Source organism: Nicotiana tabacum, chromosome 5 (assembly GCF_000715075.1).
Source record: "Nicotiana tabacum cultivar K326 chromosome 5, ASM71507v2, whole genome shotgun sequence".
Taxonomy (NCBI): domain Eukaryota; kingdom Viridiplantae; phylum Streptophyta; class Magnoliopsida; order Solanales; family Solanaceae; genus Nicotiana; species Nicotiana tabacum.
Window position 1 is genome coordinate 61041320 of NC_134084.1, and position 26579 is coordinate 61067898.

Below are 26579 nucleotides of genomic sequence, written 5' to 3' on the forward strand. Positions count from 1 at the left end.
CTCTAGTATTCTTAGGTCATGGATGTTAGATAATTATGTTATTTGAAGCTTAGATTGAAGATATTGAATTTATTGTTATGGGTTGTTTATTTGATTCTGCTTCTAATTATTTTACTGCGTAGCTAACAGTGAAATATTATTTACGAATCTTGAGTTAAACTTGAAAAAGGAAATTCTTGGTTGCATATAGAATCAAATAGAACAAGTTTTGAATCTCGGGCATCGGGTGAAGAATTCGCAATTAAGATAGATATATACTTAATTGCCTTGTTTGGTTGAAAAATAGGAGTTGTAAATGCATTCTTGCTAATATTAATAACATAGACATATAGGTATTAGTTTAACTTGAATAGATGCATAAGAACTCGAAAGATTCTTATGAATATTATTAACCCTATAATCAATAACCCGGATAATTCAATAAATCCATTTTAAGCTAAAATAGTAGCATAATTTCTAGCAAGTCCATGACCGGGAATATATTTATCCAAATTGTTATAAACATATTGTGAAATTGGTGTAATAATTTTGTGTTGAATTATTGTGCAATTATTAAGTAAGTTGTAAATTGGTTCTTTATATATTTTGTGATAATTTAGCTTGAATTGATAATTGTTTGATTCTACATCAGTCGATAAGTTGATCACAATTCCTCCAGGGAACGATACTTTACTTACTACTATATTACTTGTCGATCGCGTACACTTGCGTGAGTGTTTTGGTCGCAACAATCCACCCCAGCATCAATCCCTAAATCTTATTCGGAATAGGAAAAGAAAAACTTTGTCCCATGAGTTTTGTACGCAATATATAAGCCAAAATGCATCTTTTATTGAATATAACATACTTTTGAAGGGAATTCGACCTAGGAAGAGCAAGGAGCTGCCGTGGAGGCTGGATTTCATCTTCTTCCACCAAACTTAGTAATTTGTATGTTTCTTTGTATTATTTGTTGTTTGGCTACCATGTCAATATGGAACTAACCTTCATGTTACTGTTATTCGAATATTGACTTTGATTTCTTGATTTATCATATTAGTTTATTTATTCAATCCTGCATTTAATTATTTGATTGCTTGATCACCAATTGAATACTATCTATGAATCTAGAATTGAACTCGAAAGTGGGAGTTCTAGATTGCATATATGATTGAGTAGAGCAAGTTCTTGAAACTAGGAATCGCGGAATGGATTCGCGATTAGGATAGACATATACCTAATTGCCTTGCTTGGTTGATGTACATGAATTATAAATGCTTTCTTTCTAGTTCTAATTCCATAAATATATAGGTGTTAGGTTAGCTAGAATAGGCGAGTAAGAACTCGACATATTCTTATGATCAATATTAACCCTGTCAACCAATAAGCTAGATTGTTAGGTAGTCCATAACCCTAGATCGTTTTCATCATATTGATAACATAAAAATCTGCTCTTCCTTTGTTCAAAGTTTATTATTTTTTTTCTTTTTATTTTAATTAGATTAGAGTCATATACTTCTAGGTTTAATTCTTTTTTAGATAATTAGGATAGTCTAATTCAATTAATAGTTAATCACAAGTCCTCATGGGTTCGACATCTGACTTTTAGTCACTTTATTACTTGACGATGACATATACTTGCATGTGCGTTTGGCCACAACACGGGCCATGGGATAAGCATGCGGTTGAAATTTGCCTTACTTGTACCCTATTATTTCGTGAAATATGTTTTCCATGCTTAGATAGATTGTTAGTTCCTTGATTTTCCGCTTCTATGTTATTTCTTATATTGAGATTGTTGTGACATTGGGTGATGAGAATGTGCATATGCGATTCTTTGATTATTGTTCCGATTGTTGATCCTTTTATATGTTCTCACCCCGTTATTACTTTTGATGCTTCAATCATTATTTACGTTGCTTCATATATCTATTTGCACAGGTTTTTACTAGGTGTCTTGTCTTAGCCTCATCACTACCTCATTCGGGTAAGGCTTGACAGTTACTGAGTACACTAGGTTGGTTGTACTCATACTATACTTCTACATTTCATGTGCAGATTTTGACGTTGGTACAAGTGGAGTTCCGAAAGCTACTTAGGTGATACCAAACAATGATTCGAGTTAGAGCTGCATCCCGTTCGCAGGCCTTAGAGTCATTTTCCTATTCCTTGTATTATTTCCATTTTATTCCAAACATTGTTGTATTTCTTTCAAACCTTGTATTTAACTAGATCTACACGCTCACGTACTTTGACACCAAATCTTGGGGTTATATATGTTATATTAATGATAAGATATTAATAATCCTTTCTGGCACTGCCAATGACTTATTTGCTAGCTGTAAAGGGATCGCAGTTGGCCGCTTAGGTGCTCCCAATTTGAGTTGCTTGTAAACAGATAAAGGAATCAAATTATTACTTGCCCCTAAATCACATAGAGCTCTACCAATCTCATGTTTCCTAATGGCCAATGGGATTGTAAAACATCCAGGATCCTTCAGCTTTGGGGAAGCTTACTTTGCACTCTAGCATTGCACTCCTCAATAAGTGCAACTATTTCAAACTCTGGATGTCTTCTCTGGTTAGCCACAATATCTCTAAGATACTTGGAATATTTGGGCATTTCTTGCAATATTCCACCAAAGGTAGATTCACACGTACCTGACTCAAGATATGTAAAAACTTTGTATACTTAGAATCATCTTTTAGTTTATGTAGCCTTTAAGGAAAAGGCGGCGGTGGCCTTACATCTATATCTTGCCTGTCCTCATCATCTTTCTTTTCAGCTTCTCTCGAATGGCTTAGGCACCAATCTTGCAAAAACTTCTTCAGGCACAAACTATTTAGGCGACACCTCCTCCAATGTTTCCCAATTCTCAGATTAATTGCTTGCACTTGTTCTATGGGATTCTTTTCAATATCACTTGGGAGAGCTTCCACAAGTCGGTTATTTTGGTACGCTTCCAACTGCCCAATTTGCCTCTCTAGATTTCAAAAATTAGTCTTAAGCTACTGGTTATCATTTCTAATCTGTTGGTTATCAATTTTAAGCTGTTGGTTATCAAGTAATAACTTTTTCAATAAATCGTTAGTGTCTCTTCTGCTTGCTATGGCAGTTTTTGGGGTTGATTATAGTTTTCTTGGGGTCTATATTGATTTTGATTTTTATGATTTCTTCCCCATGAGAAGTTTGGGTGATTCCTCTAATTGGGATTATAATATAGCACATTCTAATTTATTAGACCTCGACTTTACTAGCCCATATAGTAAATAGATTCGGGATTCACTGGGCATTGGTCACTAGTGTGACCATCTCCACAAATTTCACAACATGTAGCCATTTGTTGAACATGATGCATCTGATGTGCCTGGCCTATTGCTATCTTAGTCATCTGATTAGCTAATTTAGCTATATTTACGCGCATTGCTGAAATCTCATCCAACTCGAGTATACTTGCTGCTCTTTGTTTTATCATTCTCCTTGGTTCACCCTCACCATGCAAGTTATGATCATTTGTGGTAAAGTAGTTCAAAAGTGTCTGAATTTCACTAAATGGTTTTTGCATGCAACTCCTCCATAAGCTGAGTCAAGATTTAATTTAGTTGTCTCATCTAACCCATCCATAGAAGTATGGCCCAACACCTCATCAGTCTGATAATAATGTGGGAAATTTCTAATTAGCTTCTTGTATCTTTTCCAAGCTTGACGAAGAGTCTCTCCATATCTTTGTTGAAACCCAAGAATTTGGCTTCTAAGTGACTTAGTTTTCTTTGTGGGGGAAGATTTGATAAAAAATATTCCATGCTAGATCATCCCACATACTGATTAAATTTGCTGGATCTTTTTGCAACCATTCTTGTGCTTCCCCATTTCTCCTTCTTTATGTATTGTTCAACTATATTTCATCGTATCGTGTTGGTTGGTTTGGGTTTGGAGTAGTGTTGGAGTGATATTAGACACTTAGTCTCTTAAGTTGGCCATTTAGATGGAAAAGTCAACCGGAAGTTGACTTGTGGGTTGATCTTGAAATTTGGTTTTTATGGTTTTGATAGCTTCGTTAGGTGATTTGGGACTTAGGAGCGTGATTGGAATGTAATTTGAATGTTCGTGGTAGATTTAGGCTTGGATTGACGAAATTGAAATTTTGGCGTTTTCCGGTTAGTAGTGAAAAATGATATTCTGAAAATTGGAGTAGGTCCGCTATGTCATTTATGATGTGTGTGCAAAATTTCAAGTCTTTCGGATGAGGTTTGATAGGCTTTTTGATCATTTGCTGAATTCGAAAGTTTTGGAATCCTTAGGCTTGAATCCGAGGTTGCTTTGATGTGTCAATGTTGTTTTGAGTGTTCTGAGGGTTGGTATAAGTTTGAATGATGATATGTGACTTGTTTGAATTTTTGGTTGAGGTCCTGGGGGCCTCGGGATGAATTCGAAAGATTTTCGGAAAGTTTGGTTTTGAAATTGAGCAGCTTGAGCTGCTGCTCCAGTCATAACCACACCTGCGGATTGGGGACCGCAGGTGCGAGACCGCAGAAATGCTAGAGCAGCTGCAGATACGGCCATAAGAGAGAAGGCCAGAAGTTACAGGTGCGGAAGATGGAACGCACTTGCGGGACCGCAGGTGTGGGTAGGGAGGCGCAGGTGCGGTTTAAGGGAAATAAGTGAAAACCACATATGCGGTTGGTTAGACCGCAGACGCGGTACCGCAGGTGCGAAATCCCTAGTCCAGAAAGTATATAAGCTTCCTTTCGCGAATTTTTTCCTATTTCCACCTTTTTTAGACGGGCTTGGAGCTTTTTGAGAGGATATGAAGAAGAATTTGAGGGGTAAAGCTTGGATGTAAGGTTTTTGAACTCAATAGTCAATTCTATGGTGATTTATAACTTATTAGACATGAAATAAATGAAATTTTAAGGGTTAAAATTGGAGAATTAGAGCTTGAAATTAGAGATTTTAAATTGGGGACTTGAGGGGCCATTTGAGGTCCGATTGTGATATTCTTGGTATGTATGGACTCGTGGAAGGATAAGGATTCTAGTGATGTGAGTTTTATCAAATTCAGAGATGTGGGCCTGGGGGCCGGGTTTGACCAATTTCGGGATTTTTGATGTAATTTGATTATTTTCGTGTGGGCTTTTTTTCCTTAGCATATATTGATGTTATGATTCCGATTTTGGATAGAATCGGGATGATTTAAGGCCGAGTCGAGTGGCAAAGGTATCGCGAAGTAGATTTTCATCTGATTAGAGGTAAGTAATGATAGTAAATCTGGATCTGAGGGTATGAAATACCGAAATTTTGTACTGTTTTGGTAAATGAGGTGACACACATGCTAGGTGAGGGGCGTGTGGGCGTGCACCCGTAGGGATTGTGACTTGGTCTGTTCTGTGACAACTGTAGAATTGTCTAATTTGATATACTCTATGTGATATCTATGTGTTTTAGAAATGAACCTATTAATTAGGGTTGAATGCCATATTTGGGGCCTTGTGCCTAACTGTTTGGACCCTCAGGGTATTGTTTTTACAACCTTCCTTACACTATTTTGATTCGAAGGCATATCCTCAGTCATGTTTTTTACCTGTTTATTTTGATTCAGTTTCATTACTCTACTTTTAAATATATGGAACTGTTTGGGATGAGTTCCCTGATTTTTACTAAAATTTCCGAGTGGCTGTGAGGTTAATGCCTGAGATAGGTCGAGGACCTCATTGTGAGGATTATATATAATTATGGATCAGGCTACACGCCGCAGGGATATTTATACATATATGGATCGCACTGCACGCCGCAGCGATATGTTGGATCGGGTTGTACGCCGCAACGATATAGCGCTTGGGCTAAAGGAGCCCCTCCGGAGTTTGCATACCCCCAGTGAGCGCAGTTGACTATATATTACGGATCGGGCTGCATTTGAGCGGGAGTGCTGAGTGAGAGAGCTGATTGATGAGAGTTGAGTCACGAGTGACTGAGAGGCTGCCCGAGAGGCTATATATATAGGAGCAATGCTTAGCCCGAGGGGCTTGTTTATGAAATTACCGTTTTCACTCTCCTTTATACTGAGCCTCTATTGAAAATGTATTGAACAAATGTTTTAAATAACTTTCATTGAAACTGAAGTTTTACGAGTTGTTTGGAAATTGAACTACGGATTTGACTTTGATTTTTCCATTGAGATTTTATGTTAGATTATGTATATAATTTAAATTTTCGTCACTGCATTCAGACTTTATTTACTTTGGTTACTTACTGAATTGGTGTACTCACGTTACTTCGTTCACCTTGTGTGTAGATCCAAGTGCCAGAGCATCAGAGTGAGAGCTTTCAGCAGCTTCTGAATATTTCCGGAGATAACAAGGTAGTTGTACGGCGTTCGCAACCCTGCCTTTCTCCTTCCTATCCTTAGTATTATTTATTTCAGTCTTTTCTTCTTGTATTGAGTAGACAGTACTGGATAGTATCTTAGTGGCTCATGACTAGTGATACCAGGACCAGACGATGTGGATGTATTTGCGTACCTATTTTATTTCGCGTATTTTGTTAAATTAAATACAAGATTCGTGTTCATAACTGATTTGGATATGAATTTACAAAAGACCTTTATGTTATTTGTGTTGATTTGGCTTGCCTAGTACTGTGATAGGCGCCATCATGACCGGGGTAGTTTGGGGTCATGACAAGTTGGTATCAGAGCCTAGGTTGCATAGGTCTCGCGGGTCATGAGCCAATTTAGTAGAGTCTCGCGGATCGGTACGGAGACGTCTGTACTTATCCTCAAAAGGCTGTAGAACCTTTAAGAAAACTTCATATTCTTGAAATTTTTATCGTGCGAATCTACTAATTCTAGTACCAAACTTCTGTTATTTTATTCTTTCACAGATAGTGAGGACACGTGCTACCAGTCAGGATAGACGACCACCAGTTGGGGCCACTAGAGGCCGAGGCTACGATCGAGGCCGTGGCAGGGGCAGTGGTGTAGCCCGTACAGTAGACGAGGAAGCACCTACAGATTCACCAACCATCCTAGTTTATGATCAGATTCTAGTAGGGGATGCTCCAGCGGGGCCAGCTCGACCTTGGCTCAGATCTTGACCATGTGCACTAGTCTTGCTCAGACAGTCGCAGTTTCTACTACAACAGCCACCTTTTAGGCCGGGGGAGGCACTTAGACTCCCGCTGTTCGCACACCTGAGCAGGTTATTCACGGATTGCAGACACCAAAGGCACCACCAGCCCAGCCGGTTGCACCTGCTTAGGATTTTATAGTACCAGTTATGCTTGAGGACGAGCAACGTCGATTGGAGAGGTTTGGTAGACTTCAGCCTCTGACTTTTAGTGGTGCAGAGGGCGAGGATGCCTAGGGTTTCTTAGATAAGTGTTAGAGGATTCTTCATAAAACGGGTATTCTAGAGACCAACGGGGTAGAATTTACTACTTTTCGGTTTTCTGGAGCTGCCTTCACTTGGTGGGAGGCTTATGAGAGGCGTAAGACCGTTGGTGCAACGCCCCTTACCTGGCAGCAGTTCTTCGTTCTCTTTTTGGAGAAGTATGTGCCACAATCTCACAGAGAGGAGCTACATAGGCAGTTCGAGCAGTTGCATTAGGGTGATATGACTATGACGCAGTATGAGATGAGGTTCTTGGAATTAGCTCATCATGCTGTTTGGTTGGTTCCTATGGATAGAGAGAGGATCAGGAGGTTCGTTGATAGCCTCACATATCAGTTTCGGATTCTCATAACCAGAGAGAGTGTCATGTGCTACTTTTGAGGAGGTTGTTGATATTGCTCGAGAGATTGAGTCAGTTTGTCGCCATGAGTGAGATGAGAGGGAGGCCAAGAGGCCTCGGGGATCTGGTAGTTTTGGTGGTGTTCCTTTGAGAGGTCAGTTTCAACACGGTAGAGGCCGCCCATTCAGGCATGCTCAGTCAGCCCGCCCAGTTCATCCTGGGGCATCATCGGGCCATGGTTCTCACAGTTCTCATTAGAGCCATTCATCAGTTAGTGCCCTTCCAACCTAGAGTTCGTCCCGTGCTCCATCAGTTCAGGGCTCTTCCATGCCAGGTCTTTCTACTGGTCATTCTGGTGCGAAGGGTTCCCTTCAGTCCCCATTCCCTGCACCAGGTAGTTGTTAAAAGTGCAGAGAGTTTGGACATATGAGGAGGCAGTTTCCTCGTCTTCTTGAGGGTCCATCTCAGTAGAGGAGTCAGCCCTCGACTTCAGCTCCAGTTTCTTCACCACCCACCCAAGCAGCTAGGGGTGGGGGTCAGTCAGCTAGGGGTCTCCCTAGAGGGGGAGGCTGATTAGGTAGCGGTCAAGCCTATTTCTATGCCCTCCCAGCCAGGCTAGACGCCATTGCTTCAGATGTGGTGATTACAAGTATTGTCTCAGTTTGCCACAGAGATACCTCTATGTTATTTGATTATAGTTCCACCTTTTCACATGTGTCATCATATTTTGCTCGTTATTTAGATACGCCCCGTGAGTCTGTTGTTTTCTCTATTCGTGTATCTACTCTGGTGGGCGATACTATTATTGTAGACCACGTATATCAGTCGTGTGTGGTGACTTTTGGGAGTCTGGAGACCCGAGTGGACCTTTTGTTGCTGAGTATGGTGGACTTCGATGTGATATTAGGCATGAATTAGCTATCTCCGTGTTGGGATATATTGGACTGTCATAATAAAACAGTGACATTGGCTATGTCAGGTGTGCCACGGATTGATTGGCGAGGTTCGACTGATTTTGTCCCTAGTAGGTGATTTCATTTTTGAAGGCCCAACGGATAGTTGGGAAAGGTTGTCTTTCACACTTAGCATTTGTGAGAGATGTCAGTGTAGAGATGCCTAGTATTGATTCTATTTCAGTGGCGAGGGACTTTCACGATGTGTTTCCTGCAGACCTGCCGGGCATGCCCCCGGATAGGGATATTGATTTTGGTATTGATCTAGTGCCAGACATGTAGCCCATTTCTATTCCACCGTATCGTATGACATCAGTAGAGTTGAATGAGTTGAAGGAGCAGCTTTAGGAACTCCTTATAAGGGGTTTATTCGGCCTAGTGTGTTACCTTGGGGTGCACCTGTTCTGTTTGTGAAGCCGAAGGATGGCACGATGAGGATGTGCATTGATTACAGGCAGTTGAACAAAGTTGCAATAAAGAACAAGTATCCTTTGCCTCATATTGATGATTTATTTGACCAGCTTCAGAGAGCGAGGGTGTTCTCCAAGATTGATCTCCGGTCAGGGTACCACCAGTTGAAGATCAGGGACTCGGATATTCTTAAAATGACTTTCACGACCCGATATGGTCATTATGAGTTCCGTGTGATGTCTTTCGGGCTGACCAATGCCCCAACATCGTTCATGTATTTGATGAACAACATGTTTTGGCCTTATCTCGACTCGTTTGTTATTGTATTCATTGATGATATTCTGGTGTACTTGTGTAGTCAGAAGGAGCACGCGGAGCATTTGAGAGTGGTATTGCAACGGTTGAGGGAGGAGAAGCTTTATGCAAAGTTCTCCAAGTGTGAGTTTTGGCTCAGTTCAGTGGCTTTCTTGGGGCATGTGGTGACCAGCGAGGGTATTCAGGTTGATCCGAAGAAGATAGAGGCGGTTCAGAGTTGGCCCAGATCGTCCTCAGCCACAGAGATTCGCAACTTTCTTGGGTTGGCAGGTTATTACCGTCGGTTCGTTCAGGGATTTTCATCTATTGCATCATTTTTGACCAAATTGACTCAAAAGGGTGCTTTATTTAGGTGGTCGGACGAGTATGAGGCGAGCTTTTAGAGCTCAAGACTGCCTTGACCACATCTCCAGTGTTAGTCTTACCTTCGGCTTCAGGTTCATATATAGTGTATTGTGATGCTTTGAAAGTTGGTATTGGGTGCATGTTGATGTAGGAGGGTAGAGTGATTTCTTATGCTTCTCGTGAGTTGAAGCCCCATGAGAAGAACTACTCTGTTCATGATCTAGAGTTGGCTGCCATTGTTCATGCATTGAAGATTTGGAGGCATTACCTGTATGGTGTGTCTTGTGAAGTGTTTACTGATCATCGTAGCCTCCAGCAATTGTTCAAGTAGAAAGATCTCAATTTGAGGCTGCGGAGATGGCTGGAGCTGCTAAAGGACTATGATATCACTATCTTGTATCATCCGGGGAAGGGTAATGTAATGGCTGATGCTTTGAGTAGGAAGGAGGTGAGCATGGGTAGTTTGGCATATATTCCTGTTGGGGAGAGACCTCTTGAAGTTGATGATCAGGCCTTGGCCAATCGGTTCGTGAGGTTGGATATTTCGGATCCCAGTCGGGTCTTAGCCTGTGTGGTTTCTCAGTCTTCCTTTTTTGATCACATTAGAGAGCGCCCGCATGACGATCCTCATTTGCTTGTCCTCAAGGATAGAATTCAGCACGACGATGCCAGAGATGTGACTATTGGTGATGATGGAGTATTGAGGATGCAGGGGCAGATATGTGTGCCCAATATAGATGGACTTCGTTAGTTGATTCTAAAGGAGGCTCATAGCTCGCGGTATTCCATCTATCTGGGTACCACGAAGATGCATCAGGATTTGAGACAATATTATTGGTGGAGCAGAATGAAGAAGGATATTGCAGGATTTGTAGTTCGGTATCTCAATTGTCAGCAGGTAAAATATGAGCATCAAAGAACGGGTGGCTTAGTTCAGCAGTTAGATATTCCAGAGTAGAAGTGGGAGCGGATCACCATGGACTTTGTCGTTGGGCTCCCACGGGCTTTGAGGAAGTTCGATGCTATTTGGGTGATTGTGGATCGGCTGACCAAGTTCGCGCACATCATTCCTGTGTGTACTACCTATTCTTTAGAGCGGTTAGCAGAGATTTACATCTGAGAGATTGTTCACCTGCATGACATTCCAGTTTCCATCATTTCAGATAGAGGTACTCAGTTTACTTCGTAGTTTTGGAGAGTTGGGTACTCAGGTTGAGTTGAGCATAGCTTTTCACCCTCAGATGGATAGGCAGTCCGAGCGCACTATTCAGATATTGGAGGACATGTTGCGTGCTTGTGTTATTGACTTTGGGGGTTCATGGGATCAGTTTCTACCGCTCGCGAAGTTTGCATATAATAACAGCTATCAATCGAGTATTAAGATGGCTCTATATGAGGCTTTATATGGGTGACAGTGTAGATCTCCAGTCGGTTGGTTTGAGCCGGGAGAGGCTAGGCTTTTGGGTATAGACTTGGTGCTGGATGCCTTGGACAAGGTGAAAGTGATTCAGGAGCGGCTTCGTACAGTGCAATCGAGACAGAAGAGTTATGCTGATAGGAAGGTTCGTGATGTGTCCTACTTGGTTGGGGAAAAGGTTCTACTGAAGGTTTCACCCATGAAGGGTGTTATGACATTTGGGAAGAAGGGTAAATTGAGTTCCCGGTTCATTGGACCTTTTGAGGTACTTTGGAGGATTGGGGAGATGGCTTATGAGCTGGCTTTGCCACCTAGCTTGTCGAGTGTGCATCCGGTATTCCATGTTTCTATGCTCCGGAAGTATATTGGCGATCCGTCTCATGTTTTGGATTTCATCACGGTTCAGTTAGACGATAATTTTACTTATGATGTGGAGCTAGTGGCTATTTTGGGGCATCAGGTTCGAAAGTTGAGATCAAAGGATATAGCTTCAGTGAAAGTGCAGTGGAGAGGCCGGCCCGTGGAGGAGGCAACCTGGGAGACTGAGCGGGAGATGCGAAGCAGATATCCTCACCTATTTGAGGCTTCAAGTATGTTTCTTGACTCGTTCGAGGACGAACGTTTGTTTAAGAGGAGGAGGATATAATGACCCGGCCGGTCGTTTCATGAGTTACAGCCTCGTTTTCCCTATTTCTACTTCTTTATGTGTTATTCAACTACATTTCATCGTATCATGTTGGTTGGTTCGGGTTTGGAGTAGTATTGGAGTAATATGAGACACTTAGGGTATGTTTGGTATGAAGGAAAACATTTTTCGGAAAATATTTTCCAATTTTTCCATGTTCGGTTGGCTTAAATGTTTTGGAAAATATTTTCCTTATGAACTCATTTTCCTCCAATTGAAGGAAAATATTTTACTTATCAAGATAAGGGAAAACATTTTCCAAAACTCCTTCTCAACCTTCCCCACCCCACCCCCTCTCTCCAAAAAAGGCTTTTTTTTTCAAATTTCAATTTTTTCGTTAGCACCCACCCTACTATCCCTCCACCCCACCCCACCCCACCCCATACCCTCACCTACCCCCATCCCGCACATTTTTTTTTTTACTTTTTTTTTTGTAATTTCAAATTTCTGTTTTTTTATTTTTCTGCAACCCGGCGGCCGCACAAAAAATATTTTTTAAATATATTTTTCAGTTTTAGCTTTTTTCTTTATCGATTTAAAGGTTCAAAATTTTACAAGTTCACAAGTTCATGTGATTGGAAGTTTACGGGTTTAGAAATTATAAAGTTTACGGGTTCAAAATTCCGCAGTTTCGAAAGTTTAGCGGTTCAAAAGTTTATGAAATTTGTGGGTTCGGAAGGTGGTTGGTTTGAAATTTTATGGCTTCATGTTTATTATATCTAAATTATTTATGAATACTCTTGAGAAGTCATTTTCCTTATTTTGCGTACCAAACACCGAAAATGAATAAGATTACTACTTGTTTTCCAAGATTTTCCACGGAAAACATTTTCCATTATACCAAACACACCCTTAGTCTCTTAAGTTGGCCATTTAGTTGGAAAAGTCAATCGGAAGTTGAATTGTGGGTAAATGATCTCGGAATTTGGTTTTTATGGTACGGATAGCTTCATTAGGTGATTGGGGACTTAGGAGCATGATCGGAATGTAATTTGGAGGTCCGTGGTAGATTTATGCTTGAATTGGCGAAATTGGATTTTGGCGTTTTCCGGTTGGTAGTGGAAATTTTGATATCAGGGTCAGAATGGAATTCCAATTTGAGTAGGTCCGCTATGTCATTTGTGATGTGTGTGCAAAATTTCAGGTCTTTCGGATAAGGTTTGATAGGCTTTTTGATCGTTTGCGGAATTCGGAAGTTTTAGAATTCTTTGGCTTGAATCCGAGGGTGTTTTGATGTTTCGATATTGTTTTGAGTGTTCCGAGGGTTGGTATGAGTTTGAATGATGATATGTGACTTGTTCGTATTTTTGATTGAGGTCCCGGGGGCCTCGGGATGAATCTGGAAGATTTTCGAAAAGTTTGGTTTTGAAATTGAGCAGCTTCAGCTGCTGCTCGTGTCATAACCGCACCTGCGGATTAGGGACCGCAGGTGCGAGACCGCAGAAGAGTTAGAGCAGCCACAGATGCGACCATAAGCGAGAGGGCCAGAAGTCGCAGGTGCGGAAGATGGAACGCACATGCGAGACTGCATGTGCGGGTAGGGAGGCACAAGTGCGGTTTAAGGGAAATAAGTGAAAACCGCATATGTGGTTGGTTAGACCGCAGAAGCAGTATCGCAGGTGCAGAATCTCTGGGCCAGAAAGTATATAAGCTTCCCATTGCCAATTTTTTCCCATTTCCACCATTTTTTAGACGGGCTTGAAGCTTTTTGAGAGAATATGAAGAGGGATTCGAGGGGTAAAGCTTGGAGGTACGGTTTTTGAACTCAATACTCAATTCTACGGTGATTTCTAACTTATTAGACATGAAATTAGTGGAAGTTTAAGGGTTAAAATTGGAGAATTAGGGCTTTAAATTGGAGTGTTTAAATTGGGGATTTGAGGGGTTATTTGAGGTCCGATTTTGATGTTCTTGGTATGTATGGACTCGTGGGAGGATAAGAATTCTAGTGATGTGATTTTTATTAGATTACAAGACGTGGGCCCGGGGGTCGGGTTTGACCAATTTCGGGATTTTTTATGTAATTTGATTATTTTCGCGTGGGCTTTATTTCCTTAGCATATATTGATGTTATGATTATTTTTTTTTGGATAGAATCGGGAGATTTGAGGCAGAGTCGACTGGCAAAGGCATCGCGAAGTAGATTTTCATCCGATTCGAGGTAAGTAACGATTGTAAATCTGGACCTGAGGGTATGAAACCCCGGAATTTTGTACTGTTTTGGTAAATGAGGTGACACACATGCTAGGTGACGAACGTGTGGGGGTGAACCCGTAGGGATTGTGACTTGGTTCGTCCCGTGACAACTATAGAATTGTCTATTTTGATAAACTCTATGTGATATCTATGTGTTTTAGAAATGAACTTGTCAATTTGGGCTGAATGCCATGTTTGGGGCCTTGTGTCGAACTGTTTGGACCCTCAGGGGTATTTTTCTTTACAACCTTCCTCACACTATTTTGATTCGAAAGTGTATCCTCATTCATGCTTTTTACATGTTTATTTTGATTTAGTTTCATTACTCTACTTTTAAATATATGGAAACTGTTTGGGTTGAATTCCCTGATTTTCACTAAAATACCCGAGTGACTGTGAGGTTAATAACTAAGAAAGGTCGAGGACTTGATGGTGAGGATTATATATATTTATGGATCGGGCTGCAAGCCGCAACGATATTTATACATATATGGATTGGGCTGCACACCGCAACGATATGTTGGATCGGGCTGCACGCCGCAGCGATATAGCGCTTGGGCTGAAGGAGCCCCTTCGGAGTTTGCATACCCCTAGTGAGCGTAGTCGAATATATATTACAGATCGGGCTGCACACCACAACGGTTATTATTATAAGATATCTATTGAGCGGGAGTGCTGAGTGAGAGAGTTGGTTGACGAGAGTTGAGTCACGAGTGACTGAGAGGCTGCCCGAGGGGCTATATATATAGGAGCGATGCTTAGCCCAAGGGGCTTGTTTATGAAATTACTGTTTTCACTCTCCTTTATACTGAGCCTCTATTGAAAATGTATTGAACAAATGTTTTAAATAACTTTCATTGAAACTGAAGTTTTACGAGTTGTTTGGAAATTGAACTACAGATTTGACTTTGATTTTTCCATTGAGATTTTATGTTAGATTATGTATATGATTTAAATGTTCGCCACTGCACTTAGACTTTATTTACTTTGGTTACTTACTGAGTTGGCGTACTCACATTACTCCCTGCACCCTGTATGCAGATCTAGGTACCAGAGCATCAGAGTGAGAGCTTTCAGCAGCTTTTGTGTATTTTCGAATATAGCAAGATAGTTGCACGATGTTCGGAGCCCTGCCTTTCTCTTTCCTATCCTTAGTGTTATTTATTTCAGTCTTTTCTTCTTGTATTGAGTAGATAGTACTGAACAATATCTTAGTGGCTCATGACTAGTGACACCAGGACTGGGCGGTGTGGATGTATTTGCGTACATGTTTTATTCCGCGTATTTTGTTAAATTAAATGCAAGATTCGTGTTCATAACTGATTTGGAAATGAATTTACAAAAGACATTTATGTTATTTGTGTTGATTCGGCTTGCCTAGTACTGTGATAGGTACCATCATGACCGGGGTAGTTTGGGGTCATGACAGTTTCATAATTGCTTGAGTCATATTTGCGAGATTAGGTCTTGCGACCTCTATCACTGGTCTTTCATCATTTTCTACTATCTTTTTTGGTTGTGGTTGGACTATGATGCCTAACTCTGCAGTTCTAGCTCTTGCTTCGGCCTTCCTCCTTAAATTATGAAAGAGTTTTTCAAGTTCAGATTCGTAGGGAGGAAGATCGTTTAGGTTGTTACTTCTTTTAGCATTCAATGTAAACACATGTAGAAGGAAAAACAACAGACAAATTAAAACTCGACCAAATAACGATTAAAACATTATTTCAGACAAGTAGCTAATTTCTAAATCCCCAATAACAACGTCAAAAACTTGTTGAGGCCAAACGGACACGCAAATATACGTGGTGGACAAATAATAAATTAATGAGAAAGTATCGTTCCCACAAGGATTTATAGTCAACTATTGTCTAAACTAAACTACTTACGAGTTAATTGTTCAAGCGGTTTTGAAGAAGATGATTGTGATTTTTATTGTCTAAAATTACAACGAAAACTAGAAGCAGTCAAGAGAACAAAAATGCAAGAAGAGCAAACAAATACTTAGGAGCAAACTCAATAAGGATGGAGATATTCCAGGGTTATGGGATTAACGTCTCTCCTATTGCATATTTTTGGTTAATTCAACTACTTGATCTATCTGATTTGTTGATTAACATGGTTTGTTATGCTCGCAAAGTACTTTCAACGCTTTGCTCGCCTATAATTAGCTAACTGTACGTACTTTTTTTTTTCTTCCTTTTCCTCATGCGTCAGGTTAAACATTGTTTCATAGTAAAAAAAAAAAAACTTATAGTTACATGTGCAGCGAATTGATTATGATAGTCATTTTCTAATTAATGTTGTAGGGATCTGTGGATATAAAATGACTGATTTTGTTGAGAGTAGCTTGAAATTTGTAGAAAAGGCAAAACGCCAAATTAAAGCCCATAGATATTTGTCCACATAAGCCCAGATTTGCAGTAAACCCAAAACTTTATCTTGCCATGAGCAGCATTAGCCTTTTGAAACAGAGTGGCCGAAAAGAGCGACGTAAGACCATTTTCTTTTTTCTAAACAAATTAAAAGGCCAAACAAAGAGCTCCTGCTGTACTTGCTATGCTTTTCAGACTCTTCCACGTACACCCTTTGACACGTAGAAATGGTTACACGTGTTCAATTTCTGAGCAACTAAGATATGATCAAGGCTAGGAAATCTCCCTACTTGTACGTGTCTTTGTCGCAATTTCTTCCTCTCTCCAGCTGCTGTAAGTTTTGTTTCATTATCTTTCTTTGTACGTAGTATATTCAAGCTTCAGCACATCCCTTTTTTCCTTTCTATCTTTTTTGTTTAATCCAGTACTCCTTAATTGTAATGGCTATATTTGTTATTTTCTTTTGTAATTTTTATGATTTGATTATAGATTCAGAATTGGAATATGCTCTGTCACTGCGATGTTTAATTTCGTCTTTGTTGTCTTTAATTGAAGCACTAAGTAGAAATATATATCATTGCAGGAAACAAAAGTAACATAGTACATCTTTTTTATCATAGCAAAAGAGGAAATTACAGAAGTCTTCGTGCAAAAAGAGACTCTTGTTTGCCAGTGTTTAATTATCCATCAATAGATTCTGAACTAATATACACCAAAGCACTTGGGACGTATAGTGACTCATCTGCTGCATCAATTCATGTCGTACCAATTTATTTTGTTCCACATGATTTTCTCCTAAGAAGTAAGAAGTATACATAATATCTCAAACATGTTGAAGTGTGATCATCTAATGGTTTAACTAGTGTACTCCTTATTATAAGTAATTACTTGATTATGTTTTATTTGAATTTTTTTCACGATCCATGCAAAAACTTCGTTTTGATCGTACGTGATAGTGAGACTTGAACCCAACTCTGTTACAATAATAAAGTGTGTGATGTGACCATCTTCTAAAAAACATTAAACGGTTATAGATAATATAGTTTTTATTATTTCATCATGTCTCCCGAGAGGAACCTACCCGTAAAGTTAGCTCTAACGGGTTTGAGCCGTGGTCACGGGTTTGAGCAGAAATACAAGGCAAGACTGCGTACGATAGACAAAACCGGACCCCGCGCATAGCGAGAGCTTAGAACCTGTCTTGGTGACATGGGAGCAACTACTTTATCATAGGCCAAGGTCCCCTAGAGAAATGTAGGGTAAGGCTACATAGTACGATATGTTAGGTGTTTGCCATAATTTTCTTACCATATTTGGTTTTCCTATTTGTTGAAGGAAAGTGCAATATAATTACCTTAATTGAGTTTTTCTTTTTTGCAGAAGGAAATTATAATTCTCCTATACTTGGCTAGTACTTTTTCTTGTAGGAAAATGTTTGGAGTTCTATAAATTGGAGATCCGTCCTTCTCATTTAGCAGCATCCACAATGTAGCCATAGGGGCTTGAGAGTAGTGTTTAGGGGGAGAACTTTATGGGACAAGTGTTAGTGTGTCACTTGTGTTTGCCTCTTCGTGAGGTTATTCTCTCGATATTTTGTACTTTTTTTTTATATAATGGATTGCTCATTTTCGCGGTGGACGTAGGTCAGTTGACCAAACCACGTTAAATGTTTGTGTCTCTTTTGATATATTTCTCCTTTGTTGTATGATTTATCGTCGCTCAAGGTTTGCTTTGCTAGCTTCCGTATGACACTTGATTATTTCGGTCCTAACGCGATAGACCCTCGTGGTCCGGCTCTTTCCCGGACCCTGCGAACCCTGCACATAGCGATAGATCTTTCTAAAAAAAGAGTTGAGTGCTGATTTCTGTTTTTTTTTCAGGAGGACAGGTACATTTGATAACAACTTCGTTTTCCATAGGCGGAACTAGAATCTCACAAGGCAATTAAAGGCATAGAGAAATTAAAAATGTCAGGGGTATCATTAGCTGTGGCTCCTCGTTCAGAGCCAGATCATGAGACAACATCTTCCTCAACAAAACCTCAGCAAATTAAGGAACGAAATCCGCAGCAACAAGCTGTGGGTGTAATGGGATCACTTCGAGTAATTGAGCTGCAATTAGTCGCTTTCATTATGGTTTTCTCTGCCAGTGGTTTTGTACCTTTACTTGATCTTATTTTCCCAGCTCTTGCATCTGCATATCTTTTACTCCTTTCACGATTCGCCTTTCCATCTCTAGGCAGAACTTCAACTTCTCAAGAAATATTTCAGGGCACTAAATTTTTTCGTCTTTATATGGTTGCTGGCACTACTGTTGGATTGTTCTTGCCATTGGCATATGTTTTGGGTGGATTTGCGAGGGGAGATGAGCATGCGGTCCACTCTGCCACGCCTCATTTGTTCTTGCTCTCTTTTCAAATTCTAACTGAGAATATTATTAGTGGATTGTCCCTCTTTTCTCCTCCAGTTAGAGCGCTTGTTCCACTTCTTTATACAGTTCGGAGGATCTTTGTCTTAATTGATTGGATACAACATGTGTGGATCAACAAGACTTTGCCCGCCAACGCACATTTCAAGGTAATTCATGCACATTGATTGATTTTATCACCCCGATGTAAGCAGTGGCGGAGCCATGATTCTCGTTCAACATCAACATATATTAGTATATATACGTAATTTAAAAAAAATTAACATTTTAGAGGAGGCTAATTACAAGTAACTTACCCGTTGGAATTTTTCTTTTGCTTTCAGGATGTGGCATGGTATTGGTTTGCGAAGGGGCTGGCAGTGGGTAATCTGGTGTACTTTTCAATCAATCTGTTTGGTTTCTTGATTCCGCAGTTTCTGCCACGGGCTTTCGAGAAGTACTTCAGGGACAGGAATGAGGTTCATGCTAAGTTAGCTGAAGATAAGCAATCCCAAGTTATGAACAGAGCAAAACATACAGATAAAAAGGCAGATTAGCCAAAACGTGCAATGTTTTTGATTTCATTATTATCTGGGTAATAGACTATTTTTATTTCTGTTTTGTGTTGTGTTATATTTTAGTCATGCACGGAAAACGTTTTTGTTTGATGCTCATATGATGTTAATATCGTGATCCGAAGAGAATGTATGAATAATGTTCCAGAGTACTGGAATAAGAGGAACGAAAGAAAAAGGAACTCGCAGTATTTCTTAATGTTAATTTGACAACCACCTTAAAAAGATTCTTGTAAGGTGAAATCGGTTCATATTAAATGCTCGAATGATAGAGCGAATGGAAATCAAGATCGAGGACAACACGGTTGACACCGGGTAGATCCCAAATGGAATATTATCAACAAGAGAAAACGAATACTCTTCATCAATGAAGAATATTTTTCAGTATTAAATAATACGTAGTTGTTAGAGCGAATGGAAATCAAGATCGAGGACAACACGGTTGACACCGGGTAGATCCCAAATGGAATATTATCAACAAGAGAAAACGAATACTCTTCATCAATGAAGAATATTTTTCAGTATTAAATAATACGTAGTTGTTACATAGAATTTTGGTATTTATGACCTGCTGTTATATATTCACCAATAGTTCTCTCATTATTGTCATTTAAGAGGGGTTTGATCCTAGAACCTTATTCCCTATAGCTCCCTATGTATAGCTATAAATAGTGGCTTTAACAATCATTGTAATACACGAAAATTCTGACAAACTTATGTTACACGCTATTTTCAAATTAAAGAATATTTTATTTTTTGTCTAACATTATTTTTATTGCTGCCTTCAGAAGCCTTACTTCCGGAATTAAGCTATCTGCTATTTTATCTCGATTTGAACGTTGTCTTGCATTTTATTTAATTCATTTATCATTTTTGGGATCAAATCGATTCGCTTGTTTATAAACCACACTATAAATTCAATTGTACTGTTTTACGCGTAAACAGTTTGGCACCCACCGGGGACTTAGATAGCTGCGTAATTGAAGTGATTCTTGCATCTATTACTAACGTGTTTGATTCTTTGTTTTATTGCAAAAATCGAAAAAATGGCAGCTAATGATATCACATCAGAATAATGTTGAGGCGCAAGAGAATCTGCTCAACATAAGGATTCGATTGGTAACACTCGCAAAGAGGAGGACGTAGTAACTCTGATCCATGGCGGGCGTTATCCCAATATTTGCGGGAGATAACTCCTGATGACGTTGAGGACGAGCACGTTGTGGAAACAGTTAGGATCTTGAGGGAGCAATAAAAGGCCATCATGGGCCATCTCTCAATGCAAGACCATGCCATGGCGAAACTGAAGCAGACATTGTCAGGCCCCTCCAACAATGCGAATGTAAAAGGCCCTATTCCTCCGGACGCTCCCGTAAATCAAATAGCTCAAAGGGTTGATAACAACACCCTGACGGGAGAAGTTGGCTTCAACGGAATCGGGGGAGGGTCGGCAACAGATCCGATAACAACAACGTCAATGATTCCTTCCAAATCGAGATCATGAAATTCATGAGGGAAACAAACAAGCGGATGGATCAGAACGCGAAAGAATTCCACGTCCGAATGGACCAAATTCCTGACGTACCACCAGTATTGAAGGGGCCAAACTCAAAGAAGTACACACAATTGCCGTTCAAAACGAGCGCAACACCAGAATTGATTACAAAGTTCAAAATGTCCAACGTACCGAAATATGATGAGACTTCAGACAAGCACATCACAACTTATATAACGGCGGTGAAAGGAAACAGCTTGGCTCAACATGAAATTGAGTCTGTCCTGTTGAAGAATTCGGAGAAACCTTCACGAGGGGGGCCTTGACATGGTATTCATTCCTACCCGAGCACTCGTTCGATTCCTTTGAAATGCGCACATATTCTTTCATCAAGGCTCATCTAGGGGCCAGGAAGGTCCATGCCAAGAAGGCGAATATATTCAGAATTTTGCTAGGAGAGTCTGAAATAATGCGCGAGTCAGAATATCTAAGCAGTGACATGATTATCTCTTGAATTAGAAAAATATGCTTCATATCTTTCGACTGTTTGATATCCGTTGTTCATGAGGATCTTTACTGTTGCACTTCCAAGTTTTGTTATTATGTCTGTGTTGTGAGTATCTTGATGCTTATAGCCTAGCCACTAGTTCTTCGAGGTTAGACTTGACACTTACTAGGTACTATCTGTGGTGTACTCATACTATGCGTTTGCACATCTTTTTGTGCAGATCCTCAGGCGGGTTCCAGCGGAACCACTTGTTGAGCCTAGGGGATTACTTAGAGACTTAAGGCGAGCTGCACCTCATGGATTCGTATTGCAGTGCCCATGTCCATATCCTTATTTATCTCCTGTCGATTTTCTTTCTCTCAGACAATTTCGATTATGTATTCAAACTTGTACTTATTCAATAGTTGCTCGTGTACTTGTGTCATGTAATTTTTGGGGTTGTACTGTTTTGGTCATGTTTGGACCATATTATGCTTTTTAAGATTATTCCTGTCTTTATTTATGATATGACTTTGTTAACTAAAGGAATTTGGTTTATATTTTGTTGATTGTAAGTTGGCTTGCCATGTACGACTAGGCGCCATCACGGTCTGAGCTGGAATTTTGGATCGTGACACATTCCATCCCCCTAGTCCAGGCCCGTTAGTCTCGCCCATCCCAATTCCCCACCTTTCCCCGCCCCCATCCCATCCCATCCCATCCTATCTCGTCCCCTCTAACACCCTTAGTTGGGACTGAAGAAGGAGAGTCCGGAACCTAAATATTATTTTTTTGGACTCAAATTACCTTAATAGGTGTTTAAAAAAAATACATTTCTATATATAGCGTGCAAATACAAGACGTTATACATTAACGGTAACGTCTGCCGTTAAGTTATAGCGTCTTGTATTCATACACTATACATATAGCACCAAAAAAAAAATGCTATACCCTGAATATGGACTCACCAATAAGTGAACTGGCAAACACAATAATTTAAATGTGTATAGCGTATATTTAAAGAACGCTATACGGCAAAAAATTTCCATATCCCGGGCTAGCCATTTCTTATATAAATTGGTTAGGATTTTAGGAAAATTCGTTCACATAAAATTCTAAGTCCCGTTCAATTTTTTCTTGTTGTTAAATTCTGAAGCATTTTTATCGTAATGTCTGAAGAGCGTAAAATAAGAGTTTCACTATATTGGGAGGGGGGTGAGGTTGTGATGGAGAATAACTCTGTGAGGTATAGTTTATCTCCACAGGGTCATGTTAAATTACCACTTACAATAGAGTACGATAAATTGATGTCGTTGTTATGCAAAAAAATGGGTGTGAGGAAACGTTCAGTGACACTTAAAGTAACCGAAAGATATCCGTATTCCGTCACTCCGCAAGGGGCTGCTTTTTACTCGGAGTTAAACATCTACGATGATGAAACTTTGAGGGATTTTCTGAGGACTCCGAATGAATAGCGGGAATATCTTGTAATAAATATGTTGGATATGTACGTCAAAGTCGAAGACGTTCCAAACAATGAGGTTGTCGGACAGGTTCCGGATAACCCCCAGTCATCGGGTGGCTATAATGGTATATATAACAACCTACCATTATAAAAAATACTTAAACTACAAGGATTCTACGCTAAAATACTATACAGTTTACTACGCTAAAAGTTTCTACATTTTACTACGCTAATAAATAAACTAAATATAAACAACAAATACATTTTAATCACATAACATTAACAAAAATACATATAACATACTAATTTCGCAAATAAAACACAAAACGACATGGAAACACTAATATCTAAATTCGGATATTAACATAAAAAATTAAATCTTAATTTTACATTTTTTTAGAACACTAATATCTAAGTCCGGATAAATATAACATACTAGTTTCGCAAATAAAACACAAAACGACATGGAAACACATTCAATAGGTAGTGATATACATTATTATACAAGTTTGGAGATAAAATAAATCGAAATACCTTGATGTAGTAAGTGTTTTGTGTGAAAATTTGAAGACGAAGGACTTAAACCACAATAATACAATGCTCTACTACGATGTGGGATCTACGTTCTTAACCTTTTGTGTGACGGGAGAGGCCCAATTTTTTTTTTTAAGAACGGGCACTGGGGGGGACCAGAAACAGTGGGATTTAAAAAAAAATGGGGAAAAGGGTGGTCGGGGAAGACGACGAAGGGCAGTATTTAAATGGGGGTATAGCGTATGAAAAGAAAACGCTATATATAACGTACAATAACAAGACACTATATATGACAGTCAAATCGTCAGGCCATATAGCGTGCAATTACAACACGCTATACCTTAACGACAAAAGTTACCGTTAAGGTATAGCGTATTGTAATTGCACACTATATATAGATATGTTTTTTTTAACACCTGTTAAGGTAATTTGAGTAAAAAAAAAAATAATATTTAGGTTCCGGACTCGGATAACAATAGCTAAGTGATTTAACTCAAAAAAGGAGCTTATTTGGAACAAACATAATGATCTATGAAGTATACAAATATTTTGACTCCAACAGTTTTGCTAGCAACATCCAAGTAGTTGTGATCTGCCATAAGAGAAGTAAAACATAATCTTCAGCAACTTCCACAAAGCTATTCGCCAACCCACATCTTGAATTAGTGGTCCAAAATCATACTAGCATAACTACTGAATTCCAGAAAATATATTTAGAACAAAGAGAATATTTAGTCGCATAAGTTCATGTATTTTGCCAAGTTTTTCCCTATGAACGAGTAGACACTAGTACTAAGACGTTCGGTGCAGTTTTAATTCAAGTGCAAACCAAAATATAGCAAAGTCCACCGTCTAGATTAAGAAAAGCTTGATATGAAGACAGATGTAAATGCCACTTCAAAAGGGGGTAAATGATTAGTCACCCAGCAAGAATAAACAGAAAGCAGGGAAAATTGCAATTAAAGAGTAACCGAATACTAGAAAGTAGGCAAGTCCTACCTAGTGGCTAGCGACTCCATAGTTGATCAGAAAAGTTTATTCTACTGTCACACTCAGCATTATAGATAGCAGAAATTCATGTGTCACATTTCATATGATTTGCCCCTTTTTAAGCAAAATAGTTTCACCAACTCACTATACTTAATCACTAAGCAAAAACTACAAATATAGGAATTGAACTTTTAGAGTAATAGTACCAATAAATCTACGTACCTTACACGGGAAAGATTGATTTAATAATAACATTCAGACCATCTAACTGGAAAATAACTTCTGGTGCTGGCCAATAAAAATGTCAAAAATAACAAAACTAATGGAATAAATGGCCAATACAAAGACCTAACATACAGGTAGTAGACACATATATTCCTCCTCTTTTCTCTAACTTTTAAAGAAAATGGTAAAGAGAAAAATCCCATTTTCCTCTTTTCTTGAAATTCGAGAAACAAAATAGTGGAACTTTTCTTTCACACTTTCGGACTCCAAAGATTCCACAAACGCGAATTAAATAACCCTAACACGTCCGGCAACACCTTTCTAGCTAAACCCTTATGGCCGCCATTCGCCGCCGTTCCACGCGTCAGTACTGTAGTTTCCGGCAACGGCACCGCCACATCCTTCACCTGCGACTCCTTCTCCTCCTCCTCATTTCCACCATTTCCCGGCGAAAAATCAGTAACTTCTGGCAAAACATGAACAAAGTCATCTTCAACCTCATGAGGCAAGATTATTTCTTCTTCAATATAAGAATGTAACCCAGATGAAGGCGACTTTACAATCCCATTGCTACGGCGAGAAATTTTGTCCCTTTTCTTGTTGTTACGGTTCTTCTTGGAGTAGTGTTCATTACTGCTCAAATGCTCCTCAAAAGCTTCAATGGCTTGATGAATTAACTCACGATTAGGAGACGAGTCCCACTTAAACCAATAGCTAGTGTAACAATCAAAACATTCGCAGTCAAAAACAGGGGATTTGTGGGTAATGAATTTCTTCTTGGAAAATTTGGGAGAAGGAGTAGTGGGTTTGAGGGACCTAGTGACCATATAAGCCAAGACTTCACGGTCTTCAAGAGAGAGGACTGAAGCTATAGCGAGAATAGCAGCAGGTAAGAGATTTAGTACAGAGAGAGTGTCTCTGTTTGATGTAGAAGAAGGGGAAGGATGAACTTTGTTTCTCATTTTCATGGTTTCTGGGTGGGGGAGAGTGGGTGGGTAGATGAGGTTTGATAATGATGAAAGAAGGGTTGCGAATGTTTGGTTGTAGTAATTTTGGGGGGGGGGGGGGGGGCGTTTGAGAGAGAGAAAAGGAAAATTGGTAGGGTTTGATTTTCTTGATGGGCACGGCAGAGCGGAAGAAGGTCACATTACCTTAAGGGCTCGTTTGGTAATATCCAAATGATTAATCTAAGTTATGTATAACATAATAGAGTATTTGATTGGTTAAATAAGAAAAATAATAGAATAACAATTTCAGTATTTTTTTAATATTATATAATACTAGTTTCTCGACACGTGCTGCACGTATATGTCAAGTCATATAGTATACTATTTTGTAAAATAATATGAGTATTAGTAAAATAAAATTTTGAATAAATAATTTTAAATAAGAACAACGTACAACTTTTTTTGTAAATGATTAATGGGGATCGTCTAATAGTGACATGTTTATCGAGGTCAAAATGATTGGATATTATTTGAATCTACTAAAATAAATATTCAAAGGTTAATTAGGTGCATGAAATTTTTATTTATCTATTTTAATTTTATGCGGTACAAATATGTAATCAAGCATAGCTCATCTAATATTTGTAGATAATATTTTTGGTGTAGGTTCTTTTCATCCTTTTTGATGGTTTTGTCATGACCAAGGCTATTGTTGTTGGAAAAAAAATACTTTATTAAATTTAAAAAAAATACTCTAATGAGACAACAGGAGAAAGTACATAAATTAAGAAGCAAGACTCCTAAATTGTCAAGCTAAACAAAAGATATTAACAAATGTAGGACACACTTAAGGTAAAAATTAGATGAGGTGGTTGAACTCCTACAACAAATGAAGTAACCAAACAAATGTAGGACACACTTAAGGTAAAAATTAGATGAGGTGATTGAACTCCTACAACAAATGAAGTAACCAATACAACACCAACAATTCTAGATTCTATTTTTGAATTAAGTGTTGCATACAAATATGAATAACGGACACAAGGATCAACT

General features: G+C 39.2%; 2 protein-coding genes across 3 annotated transcripts; one reads left to right on the top strand and one right to left on the bottom strand.

Moving 5' to 3' along the window:
- Window positions 1-16590: 16590 nt before the first annotated feature.
- LOC107815458 (uncharacterized) lies at window positions 16591-19429 on the top strand. 2 transcript variants are annotated; one of them, XM_075253602.1, is made up of 3 exons: window positions 16591-16735; window positions 18283-18978; window positions 19153-19429. In XM_075253602.1, exons 2-3 carry the CDS (start codon window positions 18370-18372, stop codon window positions 19363-19365), a joined length of 822 nt encoding a protein of 273 aa, XP_075109703.1. In that variant the 5' UTR covers window positions 16591-16735; window positions 18283-18369; the 3' UTR covers window positions 19366-19429. The 2 variants fall into 2 exon arrangements, with proteins under 2 accessions (XP_075109703.1, XP_016496528.1); XM_016641042.2 differs by having other exon boundaries at window positions 16703-16762.
- A 5105-nt stretch (window positions 19430-24534) lies between these two features.
- LOC107815459 (uncharacterized) lies at window positions 24535-25698 on the bottom strand. Its single transcript, XM_016641043.2, has one exon. It carries the CDS (start codon window positions 25545-25547, stop codon window positions 24831-24833), a length of 717 nt encoding a protein of 238 aa, XP_016496529.1. The 5' UTR covers window positions 25548-25698; the 3' UTR covers window positions 24535-24830.
- Between the last annotated feature and the right edge of the window lie 881 nt (window positions 25699-26579).

Coding starts and splice junctions, on each gene's coding strand:
- LOC107815458 (XM_075253602.1), top strand. CDS start 18,370: ATGTCAGGGGTATCATTAGCTGTGGCTCCTCGTTCAGAGCCAGATCAT. Junction 18,979..19,152: donor CCGCCAACGCACATTTCAAG/GTAATTCATGCA, acceptor TTTTGCTTTCAG/GATGTGGCATGGTATTGGTT.
- LOC107815459 (XM_016641043.2), bottom strand. CDS start 25,547: ATGAAAATGAGAAACAAAGTTCATCCTTCCCCTTCTTCTACATCAAAC.